Genomic DNA, 13,245 nt, shown 5'->3' on the forward strand with positions numbered 1-13,245 from the left:
CATGCTGATTGTGTGCCATAAGCACTTGGCATTGGTTATGACATTTTAGATTCGACCTGTACCGGCACCCTCAAGACGGCAGCTCAGCTTTCCTCTTGGATGTGGCAGCTCTGAGAGGAATTCACGTCTCAGCTTTAGCTAACATGGAAAGTGGGATCCATGTGCTCAGAGTAGGCAAAGTCGGGGGTAATTCTTGAAAATTTTGGTAAAAATTTATAAATGAATAATTGATCCTTGAATGGGGTCACTCCCCTATCGTGCATTCAGTTACCTACGTTATGAGACTGAAGTTTCTGCTCAAGAGGGTTGGATACAAGAAGCTAAAGATTCAAGACTGGATCACAAGAAAACAGTTTATTTATTTATTTTTTTGTTTGTTTGTTTTTCGAGACAGGGTTTCTCTGTGGCTTTGGAGCCTGTCCTGGATCTAGCTCTGTAGACCAGGCTGGTCTTGAACTCACAGAGATCCTCCTACCTCTGCCTCCCAAGTGCTGGAATTAAAGGCGTGCGCCACCATCGCCCGGCTTAAGAAAACAGTTTATAACAGATTTTAAAATACGTTCATTTTCTGGTTACACTTAAAGTCTCTAAACTTCAGCTCACTTAAACATTGGAAATTTTTAAATCAAGAAGTAACTGGAAGAAGAATGCAGAGCCATGAGCTAAGAACCATCCCGTCTCTCTCATTTTATCTGCTACTGTTACTGAAAAGATTCACCAGACTCCAAAACCATCTCACAAATCTCCCATAACCCCTCAGGAGTGCCAATCCCACATAAGAATGTCAGGTGTGTTTCCATTATAGTTTTGTTTATTATTTTCTCCCAATAGCGAACGAGATTAAAGAATTCAGTGAACTCTTAGTACCATTTAGAAAACAGCAATAGTGTCTTTTCAGCCTAGCCCTTAAAGGGGGATTTCCTGTAACCGAAAAGTTTGATGATTTTTGGGTTTTGTGTTTCAGAATGGACTCTTCTCTTAGAGTAGAACAGTATTGGAAGCTGCATTGTTTAGCTAGACTTAAATTCCAAAGATGAGGCAACTTAAAAACAAAACACATTTCTAAGGCTCTTGGAGACTGGGTGTCAGAGTGTCATGATGTTGTTTCTTCTGAGGCCAGCTTAGCTGACAGATGTCACTCTCCTTCTGTCTCCTTACTTAACTTAGCCTTCCTTTCCTGCAGTGTCTTCATGTGGTCTTTTCCTTTATATGCATGTGTCTCTTTACTTGTATAAATTTCATCTTATAAAGATACCAACAAGACTGGATTTGAGGCCACCTAAGCTCCCATTTTGCCCACCCACCTCCTACAAGGAGTTATCCTCAACTACAGTGACATTATAAACTCATAAAGTTTAAGGTTCCATCACATAGAACAACTCAGTTCGTAACAAACACTAAAGCATAACTGATTTTAAATTCTGTATTTTGTAAAATAAAGTGGATTTTAAAATTTTTTTGGGGGGGCTGACAAGATGTTTCATCAGGTAAAGCACTTGCCAATTGAGCCTGGTAACCTAAGTTCAGCTCCTGGAACCCAAGCAAAGGTGGGATACTCCATAGAGTTGTCCCCAAACCTCCATGTGCATCCTGTCGCACACACAAACACACACACACACACACACACACACACACACACACACACACACACACACCATAGGATCTGGAGAGATGGCTCATGGGGAAGGGGTTAAGAGGTTAAGAGCACTTGCTGCTCTTCCAGAAGACCCAAGTTCAGTTGTAAGCACCACATTTAACAGTTCACAACCACCTACATAATTCCAGCTCCAGGGATCTAATGTCCCCTTCTGATCTCTAAGAGTTCCTGCACTTACATATGCATACGCACAAGAAGATACATACATAGACACATAAATAAAAATAAATCCAACAAATTAAAAAAAACCCACTTCCCTATCAAAAATTTGATCATGAAATTGACTGAACTTGCCAGATTCTGTAAATAATAGCACAAAATAATAATTTCAGTTGAAAGTTCAAGAAGAACAGAATAGGTAATATTTAGTATTCACTTGCCCTGTGGAATATTTGGGACGAATATAATTAGGGATGATACACTCGCTCTGGTAATACAGTCTCAGGGAAGCAGGCTAGAGAATAGCAGTGAGCTTTTTGAGGAGTGCTACCCTCTGCCCACTCGAGGTTTTCCCCACATGGGAAACAAGAGCACCTTCCATAGGAGCTTAGGAGCTCAGAGCAGGGGGAAATGGATCTTTATTTTTGGAACCTAAGAGGAGGTGGCCTTCCACAGTGCCCTGTGACAAAGAGCAAAGTGACTGGGGGTCTGAGAGTGGCCCTGCAGTAGCTGCCCCACCACAGTGTTTCCCTTCTCCTTTTCCACCCGCAGTGTTCTAACATCGAGGGCTTACTCTGTGTGGACGAGAGGGCAGCAGTTGGCTGTGTGCGGAGTGGTATGCCTGAAGTGCTCTCCTGAGTTGAATTAAATTTGGACTTTTGTGGTTTACAGAACAGGATTGCTACTGATGGCCAGCCTGGCCGACAGCAACAAATTATACCCAGGGCATATAAAGTTCAGTAAGAGCTGTGTGCATGGATGTCATTGACGTTTCCCCAAGCCCGATGACAATATCTCATTAGCTGTCATGTAATTCAGAAGCCTCGTGTCTGACAAAGAAGCCAGAAGCAAAGTATTGTGAAGTTGCTGTCTGTTCAAGAGAGACTCAGTTCCCCTTGAGGTTATTGACATGTCTTTTCCAACTTTACTGCTAGTGAATCAAGATTCTGTGTGATGTCGTTAAAGTTGGTCTCTTGAACCTATAAGAAAAACTTAATATTTACCCTTCAATCAATTGTTTTACCTTTTGGGATTGTTTTGAAACACAGTTCTGTCTTTTAGTGTTTTGTCTCACTCCTCAAAAATAGGCTCATTCCCTATTTTAAACAACACCATCAAAAGTAAGTAGAAACACGAAAACCTCAGTGAAATTTCTATGTAAGTTTCTCCTTTTGCTACAATATCAGAACTAGAGTCCCCAAGATAAAATGGTTTTTAATTAAGAAATGTAAATCTAAAAAGAGCACAAAGACCATGGGGAAAAAAATCCCACGCAGAACTACTGCCACCTAAAGGCTTTGCTCAGTATCGCAGGAATGCTTTTTCTTAGCTAGTAGCTAGTATTGAGATGCCATAAAGATTAAGAAGTAGTTGTAAATTTTATCATTCTTTCTAAATAAAGTCTGTTAATACAGTTTAATCAAGCTCTGTATGGCAGAGACTACGTGGGTTAGCTTAAGGCATATAAAATGTTCAGTGTTCCTGTGCTTAAATAGGAGTCCTGAGAAAAAAAAAGTACATTTGAAACGAATGAAAGAAAGACTATGTACCTCTCTGTGTAAAAGAATACTTGCATAAATTATGTTTGCAATTCACATGTCAAGAGAAAGTTGCAAACCCATAAAGGGACATTTTAATGAGTTGTTTCACAATCTAAAACTTAAGCCAACTAATCAGAGTTCTGTTTAGGTAAATACCGACGAGTAGGTAACAGCTACAGATCACAATGACTAAATAATATTCTTATTAAAAGGCCAGGTGGGGTGTGAGGCTTTAAGTACAGGCCTGCAATTTCAGCACTTGGAATCAGGTAGGGGGATTACACATTTGAGACCAGCCCGAGCTGCATAGCAAGACAGTGTCAGGAAGAAAGAGGAAAGGAGTGAGATTTCATGATGAAAATCGGCTCTAGAGGATCAGCAACATTACATACTATTTCTGACTATCTCTGAATTGTTCTGTGACGGTAGTTACAAATCTCAGTGAATGGAATATTTTAGAAGCACCTGAATTTGTAAAAAAAATAAAAAAAAATGACAAATGGCATAATGTTCCTTTTCCTGATGGATCTTTGAAATTGCAAACAATGCTCATTATACTTAACATATCAATATTGACTAGATACCAACTGCATTATTGACTGTCTTAGTTAAGCTGTCTTAGGAAAACCACATACTAGGAGGCTCCTACCAACAGAGTCTTTTCCTCACGGTTCAGTAGGCGATGGCTAATATCACAGAGCCATAGGAGTTGGTTTCCATTGACACCTATCTCCTTGGCTTACAGACTTGACCTTATTAGATCATCGCATGGCCTTTCTTCTGTGCTTGAGATTTCCGATGCCACTTCATATCATTGCAGGACACAGGCCATCTGAAAGGACTCACCCCCATGTGCTTATGACCCTATTTAACAAAATCACCTCCCTATAAGCTGTCTCTACGTACAGCCATGTTACAGGATCTGGCTCCAACAAACTATTTGGAAGGGACAACACTCGCTCTATAACAGTTATTCAACTTATTATTCAAAGAAACAATCCATCTATGTGATGGTTAATGTCTATTGACAACATGACAGGATCGGGGGCCATTTTGGGAGTGAACCTATGAACTTGTGCTCAAACTGTTTCCAGAAAGGTTCAAATGAGGTAGGAAGCTCCTCCCCAAATGCGCATGACACAAGCCCACGAGACAGGAGACAAAGGAAGAGCTACACACAAGCACATTCAGCTCCTTATGCTTTTGTCCTGCAGATTAAACGTAGCCAACTGCCTGCCTCACTCCTGCTACCCCAGCTAGACCCACTCTGCCACCATGACTTCCTCGCTGTGATGTACTCTACCCTCCAGTTGGGGACCAGGATAAGTTGTTTGTACCACAGCCATGGGGAAAAGTAACTATTTCAGTATTTAAGCAGATTCAGCATTTAGTTGCTAACAGACAATCTGTGTTATTTGTATTGAAGTTTAATGTGTAAGAAGATATATCTTTATTTAGAAACAATAAGCTCTATGAGCCAGAGCATTTGTATCTACGTTTGGTGTTCTGTAGGGACTAGAACAAACGGAAGGAAATGAGTTCTCGGAGGAGCTGAGATAAGGTTGGAGACAGTGGACATCACAAGATGGGTGGGGCTCAAGAATCCAATCTTCAGTGAAGAAACTGAATAACTAGATAAATTCTCCAACAAGTGAAATAATACGGACAACAGCACAAGGACTCTCTGGGTAGACACGAGGATTATGAGAAATAAAATGTTGGCTGATCTGCAGGATCAGATTGTTACTGAACACGACTAATGGCCACCTCCAGCTTAGAGTCACCTGGTTACAGATTGGGATCTTTTCCTTCAAGAATGACTTATGTTTCCTCCTCCCCTAAAGAATTTCCTGTCCCTGGTTCAGAACATCCAGCAGAGTTTATAAAGGGAAGCTTCGGCTAAATCATCAAGAAACCAACCTTTAAAAACTTTTAGCCATGAGTGCTGGTATACACTGGTTAAGAGAATCTCTAAAGTACCTATTAACTCTCTCACACATACAACACACACACATACACACATACATACACACATGCACATACACACACGCACATACACACACGCACACACACAAAATCTCTTCTAAGGAGACCTTTGGCCTTCAAGTTTAAACTAAAATGGAAGTCAGAATGCATAGGCCTTCCCCTGAAGATACAGAGAGGCATATGCAGGTCAATGCTTCTAGTAATAACTCATGAGGGAATTTTGGCTGATAAGAACAAGAAATAGAAACTAGTTCAGCAAAGGCCTAAAACAATTTTTTGTCCCTAGCCAGATGTAAAAAGAAAATTAAATAAAAAGAAAAAGTGACTTTTGTTCAGTAGCAATCAGAGGCCAGGCATGCACAAGGGCCTCTGGTTCCGGCTCTGACTTATCTCTGCACTATCTGGATAAGCACAACTGCCTGCACACTATAAATGATGACGTGACTTGAAGAGAGCAGCAGATGCAGAGGACAAGGGTGAGCCGAGTGGACAGAGCAACTCACCTTCCCAGGCCTCTGCCATCAGTCCTATGAAAACTGCCTAGACTAGCAGCTTGGTGGAGCTCCATCCCTGGAACCCACTCCTGTGACATGGTAGCTCTGTCTTCTTCCTTTCTGTTGAAGTCCCATCTTCAGCTCCCGTCTCCTTTAACTGAATCTGAAAGACAAGAACCCAGAGCCTATTAATTCAGTAGAAGTTCTGTTTGACTGTGACCTTGTGGCATCCTAACTCCTCAGTTAAAGCCCACGTGAAGCTAAGATGCCTCTGTCCTACTCAAGGATCTTCCCACCCCCACCTTTTCTATATCAGTGTGATACAAAGCAACCTTCCCCCTTGTCTTCACAGACTGTAAAGACTGGAGGGTCTCAGTGGTCCTTATGCTCTTACCTGTGAGCTGCTCGATTTTCTAGAGGATTTTCTCCTGTCCCTAGTCCAGATTTGTTTGAGGCTCATTATGGCAGAAAAGTTAATTATTAGTTTTCAAATGAGTCCACTAGGTGCTATAAGCATCCTAACCAACTGCACTGTCTATCAGGCTAAATTAATCCCTTGATTGGTCTAGCTACCTCCTAAGAGTACCTGTGGGACTTAAATGTAATTCTCAATCAGTTGTATCATTATATTATATCAATTGTTCTTTCTCATTAGATGAAGCGCTCTTTTAAATTTAGAGAAACAGTATAAAGACAATAGATATGTATTTTCTCTTTTAAACGAAGGGCTGTGAGGTAAAGATCTTAATATACTAATTTTTCACACAAAGAGGCTAGAAGAGCTAAATGTCTCCGGCATCCTTTGACTCAATTGTATTACTTTTTGCCATCTAAAATAGAAGATAATACAGTCCTTAACTAAGCAAATTGTCACTGAGATCACTCCGTGCTTCCTACTTGCAAAAGGTTGTCTTGTGGATTACACCCCATTCATATATAAGGTTTTTGATATTTTTGTAGAAAAGCTCACTTAAAGGCAGGGTCATCAAATAACCACCAGCCTTAGTGTCTTTTGTCAAATTGTCCTTGATAATGTCTAATGTATTTTCTGACTCATTCCAAGTGATGAAATGATTCAAAGAGTGCCTTTCACATCTTATTCTTAGCAAACAATAGAGTAAAACGCTGTTAATCCCAGCATTTGGGAGACAGAGGCTGGCGGATCTCTGTGAGTTTGAGGTTAGCCTGGTAAACAGAAGGAGTTCCTGGGCAGGCTCCAAAGCTACACACTCTGCCTCGAAAAATCAAAGAACAAACAAAACAAGCTGCCAATTCGACACACACACAAAAATCACGTAGACAAAACAAACAAACAACAACAAAACTATATGCTAAAGGAATCCAACAGCTATTTGCTCATAATGTTTCCTTATTTCACACTATTCCACACTCAAGAATAAATATGCACTAGGATCGTTTAGTTGTATGGAGCCTGAAAGATGATCAAGAGTTCGGGCTAGTTCTGAGTAACCTTAAGCAAGGGACATTTGCTAGTAGGGTCCTAGACAGACAATTCAGCTCAGGCAGTACTGGCTCCACCGGAAGCAAGCCACGGAGGCAGCTTGCAGGAGCCTGCAGGAAACCCCTGTATCAGAAGGTGGGCGGGCCTCAGACCTGTGCTGCGGGAGGGGCGGGGCCTGGGGCGTGGCCGCCCTCGGGTCGCCGGAGTTTAGGCCCCGCCCCATGGACGGCCCCGCCCTGGCAGACCACGCCCCGCCCGTCCGGCCCGGCTGTCCAGTAAGGCCCCGCCCCTTCAGGGCCCATCCTGCTCCGCCTCCTCGGTGCGATCCTGGGTTGTTGGGTCTCGGCAATTTCACCACGCACGCTCTTCCAGTCTTCCGGTCTCGGAACCCTCCGCTGCGCAGCCATGGCTCAGCACTTCTCCCTGGCCGCCTGCGACGTGGTGGGCTTCGACCTTGACCACACGCTGTGCCGCTATAACCTGCCCGAGAGCGCCCGGGTGAGTGGCGCGGGTGACACCAGGCGCACGGCCTCTGGGGCGTTGGGCGGAAGTGTGGTTTTAGGCCCCTGAAGGGACTGAAGAAGAAACCGGGGGCAGAAGACAGCGCAAGATGGAGCTTGGGAGCCGGCTTTTAGGGCATTGGAAAGGCTGGGTCGGCAGTCTGGGGTGTCATTTGCTGATCCTAGGCCCTGGGTTTCTTTCCTACTCCTCTGCGCTCCAGCAGAGTGGGTATAGCCACTTGTTTTGGACTTCTAGAATGTGTGGCTGCATCTTTCCTGTTGCACGACCAAGTAATCACCTGTCAGAGTTGAGGCGCTGCGTTTAGGGAGAGATTGTGTAATAGTATTGCGAAAAACACCGATCGAAAAGTCATTAAAGTCTTAGCCATACTCTTGCTTTTACCAAGAAGAAAACGAGCGTTCATTTTGCACCTACTACTTGCTCTGTGCGTTTTAAATAAAGTTGTAGTCTCCATGGAATCTGGGCCCTCTCTGCCCTGAAGGCTGTGTTTGTAGACTGGTACCCCCTGATCCTTTGGACCCTTCAGAAACAACTGAAGAATTAACAGCATTGCAGTGAAAGATCTAAGCAAGACTGCAGCTAGATTACCTAGTTCGGGACGCCAGCTCCAAGTGTCTGGCTCTGTGACGCTAGGGAAATAACCTGGGTTCCTTCTCAGTTTCCCTTGCCTATATTAAGTGGATAGTGGATGTGTGGTGCTGAGAGCTTGTCCCTGGTTAAAAAACAATTGTGTGTTATGGTTGCACCCAGAGTATTTGGGTCGAGGTGTGGATCCCTAGTGCCGAGAACAGCCAGGGCCGTTCTGTGTGGTTCTGCCAGTGCTCCAGTTGGCCAGGTACTCAAAAATCAAAAAATGAGGCTCCTGAATCGCTGGTGTGTGTTTTTTGCATAAGGATTTTTTTTTTCAAATGTGAGTTACCTGCTGGTGAACTGTTCTTGCCAGTGACACAGACCTCACATCCTTCCTCATGGTGACAGTTGGAAGGCATTTTTTTTAAGTCTTGGTCCTTTGGCTACCCCTTCACATAGACCTTTGGGTGTTATTTTCGTTCCTTTCATGCCTTTCGAATCCCTGTCTGGTTCGTATTTCCTGTAGTCAACATCGTTTATGGGGAGTGTTGTTTAAGTGCCAATTTGGTGGATGTGTGGGCATAAAAATTCCAGAGTATAAGATCCACAAGATACTCTATTGTGAATTTTGAATCTCGGTGCAGTTTAAAGACTGAAAACTAAACCCTGGTGAGGCTCAGATTGTTTGTTGTAGAAATCCTGAGTCTGCCAGCATGTTGGCGCTGGGATGTAGTTAGGGACAGAGATGAACCACACAGGTAGCAGCCTGTTAGCAGAAAGATGGCGTAAACCTCTTTTCTATACTCATGGTGGAGGGCAGTCTTTTCTGTCTTGATATGTGCTACTGCCTGTCCTTTAGGCTCAGTGTCCCTCTTCTTCATGTGGGCTCTCAGGTTGAGTACTGTTCCCTTATGAAGCCTTCCCTTCCCACCTATGAAGTGTATCATGTCACCACCGTTAGTTTTCCACAGAAACTAACTCCACCATAAGGTTTCAATGTTTCACAGTTACTTTTTGAAATCCTCCCCCAGAGGCCCAGTCTTCTTAGCATCAGACTGATTGACAGGGTTCCTTGCATCCTGAGCGTTAGTACTGAGTGTACCAGGCTCAGAAAGTTACGATGTGGATGAAGTTAAAGGACTTTAGTAGCTGAGTATACACAGCCACTTTTTTTCTATTTTGGTGTGTGTGTGTGTGTGTGTGGTATATGCATGTATGTATGTGTATATGTGGGGGGTATGCTTCATACGTGGAAGTCAGAGGTCCCTGTTTTGTGTCTTCCTCTCCTGCTCTCCACCTTATCTTTTGAGACAGTGTCTCAGTGAACATGGAGTTGGAGTTGGAAAGTGACAGGCGAAAGGAGCATGCAATGGACAGCGGAGGCAGGTGTTCAGAAAGTGGAAACTGCAGACACTTGTAGAGAAATCAGGGATTTTCTCAGTGAGGGCATTTATCAAGTCATGGGGTCGTGCAAATATGGATGTATATGTGTCCCTTCTGCCAGAACCTCAGGAACAGCATCCCAGAGGACATGACACTGACACCTGTGTTCTTTGGGCATGCGGACTGAGAATGTGTGCCCATTCTGAAGGAGTGGGCACACATCAGTCTTTGCCGCGTTAACAAGAGGGGCTCCATCCTACCAGGTCTTCTGATTCGTTTTTGTAAACTGGAAATCTCAACTAATTTGAAACCTTTCCATTTTGAGGCATTGCCTCATTTTCCAACACAGCAGGATTATAAGGTTGCCAGGTTTAGCAAATTAAAACACAGGACACAATGTTCTGACTTTCAAATTATAGAAGCATTCCTGGTTTTTGTGAATACCCAAACTATTACATGGAACATGCTTATCAGAAAAAAAAATCCACCCAACTATTTGCTATTAATCTAACATTTGGATTGACCTCATCTTTATTTGGCAGATTCTGGTGGAGGCCAAACCTGTGTTGTGGGCTGGCAGGATAGGAATATTTATACAGTGGAAATGGGCAGAGGTTATCATCAGTCGTGGTTTTGGTGCATAACTAGCTCAGGACTGATAACAATAGCTAATGCTTCTGTTGAATTTACCTTTGTAAGCGCCACATCTGTTAACCCCAGACTAGCAATAGACTTTGCAGGCAGGATCATGACAGACACTCTCTACTGTTCGCGGAAGTTACTTTGAACCTTGGTGTGACTCAGTACGTTTAAAAAAACATTCTTTGAACTTTGCCTGTCTGTTGTTCCTAGGCTTCAAGAATCCTGTAGGAGCTGGGCATGGTCGGGTATATATCCTTTTAATCCCAGCAATAGAGAGGCCGAGGCAGGTGGGTCTTTTAGCTTCAGGCCAGCCAGGGCTACATAATGAGTTCCTGTTTCAAGAGAGAAACAAAAAAATCATATAGGAGGCCACCAGGACCTCCCTCTTCCCTGAAAGTCTAGTGACTTTAAGAGGCAGCATCCATTCTGAATCATCTGCATGATGCAGGACTGTTGATAGATCGTGTAACCTGGGTAAGGATCACACTGCACCAGGCAGGAGTCACACTAAGGTTTTCCAGTCGGCTTTAGGCAGAGGGCAGCTCTATTTGATGGGAGTCTTTGTTTTCTCCATTCTCATTTCCTAGTACCCAGCTCCCAGCACCCTAGGTGCAGCAGAGCTCAGGCCCCTGTCTACACGTGCCTGGTTCTCCATGGCCCTAGATTCCCCTGCTCTGCCATATCTTCTAGGTGGTGCTGCTGTATCAGTGAACTTGGCTCGCAGATTCAGCTGGACTAGCTGAACAGCGAGCTCTGGAGAGCCCCGTTTCTCTGACACCCCCCAGTGCTCGGGTTACAAGTGTGTGCTATGTCCAGATTTTGCATGGGTGCCGGGGATCTGAACTCGGGTCCTCATGCTTGTGCAGCAGGCACTTCACCCACTGAGTCATCTCTCCAGCGTTAGGCTGCTTGTGAAATGTGGGTATTTAGATGAAAAACAACTGTTGAGATTCACGTCTGTCAACAATCAGCGTTGGTTTATCCTATGCTGGCTTCCAAAGGCTTCCCTCCTCCATGCTTAATTGTTCTCTTTGCATATAGACAAATAAGAGGCTCCTTGTGTCTGATAGAGGCTTCATGTTTCCTCCTAACTCATCTGCCTGGCCGGATGTGTCTCACTGAGTCTCCTCTCTCCCAGGCCTGTGTAGCACTGATGGACCAAAGTGAGAGAATATGATAGAGTGGCCAGCATGCTCACTGTCCCGGTGCCTGTCTAGTAGCTACAGAGCATTGTCGGGTCTTAATGATGAGTGCCAACCCATTAGGACCTGGGTGTCCGATTAATTCCTGCCTTTGGTTTTATAGTTGTGTACTGGTGATATAGTTTCGGGACCCTGTGGGGCTGACAAATCACCTGGAAAGGAGGTTCAATGGCAGAACGTCACAGTTGTGTGTATTGCTCCGCTGCTAGCCCCATCGGTGATTCCGTTAGGTTGTTGGGTGAATGAAATGAAGGTGAATAGTGAACTTTAGAGTTGATCTCTCTTTTTGCTTTCCTTATTTGCAGCTCATTTACAACAGCTTTGCTCAGTTCTTAGTCCAGGAGAAGGGGTATGATAAGGAGTTGCTCACTCTGACGCCCGAGGACTGGGATTTCTGGTAAGTCCCCTAGCCCCTCTGGCTGCTCCATCCCCTGTGACTCATGATTGTTGCTGATGAAATCTTAACACTTTCTCTTCTGTGAAGGTGGACAGTGAAATGTAAAACTGAGTCAAAGGGCAGAATAACTTCTATACTAAAAGTTTTGTGTTTAGTGAGTTAAAGTCTTGTACTTGAAACATGTCTAGACTTTAATATAAGTAAGCTCTCAGCTTGTGACTACTTTTAGGATATTTATATGTAGTTTCAGACAGTCACAGGAGAAGTATTAAAAGCTAAAATTTGCATCTATGGGAAAAAGTTTGTTATTCAGAGCCATGAAAGAGGAGTCAGCATGTTAAGTAAGTGGCTGAATTAGGCCATCTGAATAAATATTCCTTTCTGGTTCTTGTTGTTCATTCCCTTCCTGCTTTATGATTCATTTAAACAAGAAAAAGAAGCAAAAAAAAGAAAACCCTTAATCGATGTAAATTGTTCAGTTTAGACAGGTGTGGCAGGGTGTGCATGCTAGTGTGAATACAGTGCCAGCCACCTGAGGCCTGAGGATGCCATTCAGGGTTAGCTCGGCAGCATAGAAAGTCCTTGTCTCTTAAAGTAAATTAGGACTGGGAAGGTGGATTCAGAGCCCATGTAAGGAAAAGGAGCCGGTGCCTCCCAAGGCTCAGGGATCATTGCAAAAGGAGGAAGGAAAGATTATAAGAGGTAAAGGTGATGATTGGCTACAAGGGAACTTTCCAGTACACAACAGGGTGGTTGCAGATACGAACTCACGGAAGTTGTGACAGCATGCACAAATCCGGGGTAAGCTTAAACTCAGTAAGACCAAGTATGGAGCAGGATGATGGCCACCACATCCCACCCTTAGCTGGGGCACTATTAACAATTCATGGCGACTGGGAAGAGGGAAAATCAGATTTCTTCAAAGACGGGACCTCTGAGCAGCTACCTGTTTACAAGTAGATGGCCCTCTACACATTCAAATAGTGGACTTGGGGCAACAACAACAACAAAACAAAAACCATACAGATGAAGTTGGGAGGAAATGATAGAGAGGATGGGGGAAGACTTGGAGCAGTTGAAATGGCGAGCATCATCAAAGCACACCATACACATACACAAAGTTCTCAAACGGGAAAGGGGCATGGAAGGAGGGAAGAATGGATCTGAGTGCAGTGACTTCTCTAGAACAGCAGCATTAGGGAGGCAGAGACAGGAGGATCCTGGGAGCTT

General features: G+C 43.9%; 1 protein-coding gene across 3 annotated transcripts in view; it reads left to right on the plus strand.

The window, feature by feature from the left end:
- Positions 1-7,610: 7,610 nt before the first annotated feature.
- The window catches only part of Nt5dc1 (5'-nucleotidase domain containing 1), a 107,890-nt gene continuing 102,255 nt past the window's right edge, over positions 7,611-13,245 (plus strand). For all 3 annotated transcript variants that reach the window (XM_075945552.1, XM_075945541.1, XM_075945563.1), the window contains exons 1-2: positions 7,611-7,797; positions 11,924-12,015. In XM_075945552.1, the coding sequence (XP_075801667.1) occupies positions 7,705-7,797; positions 11,924-12,015 (185 nt within the window). In that variant the 5' untranslated portion in view covers positions 7,611-7,704. The remainder of the gene's footprint in view (positions 7,798-11,923; positions 12,016-13,245) is intronic.

The sequence above is a fragment of the Microtus pennsylvanicus genome, chromosome 1 (genome assembly GCF_037038515.1).
Source record: "Microtus pennsylvanicus isolate mMicPen1 chromosome 1, mMicPen1.hap1, whole genome shotgun sequence".
In the NCBI taxonomy this organism is placed as follows: domain Eukaryota; kingdom Metazoa; phylum Chordata; class Mammalia; order Rodentia; family Cricetidae; genus Microtus; species Microtus pennsylvanicus.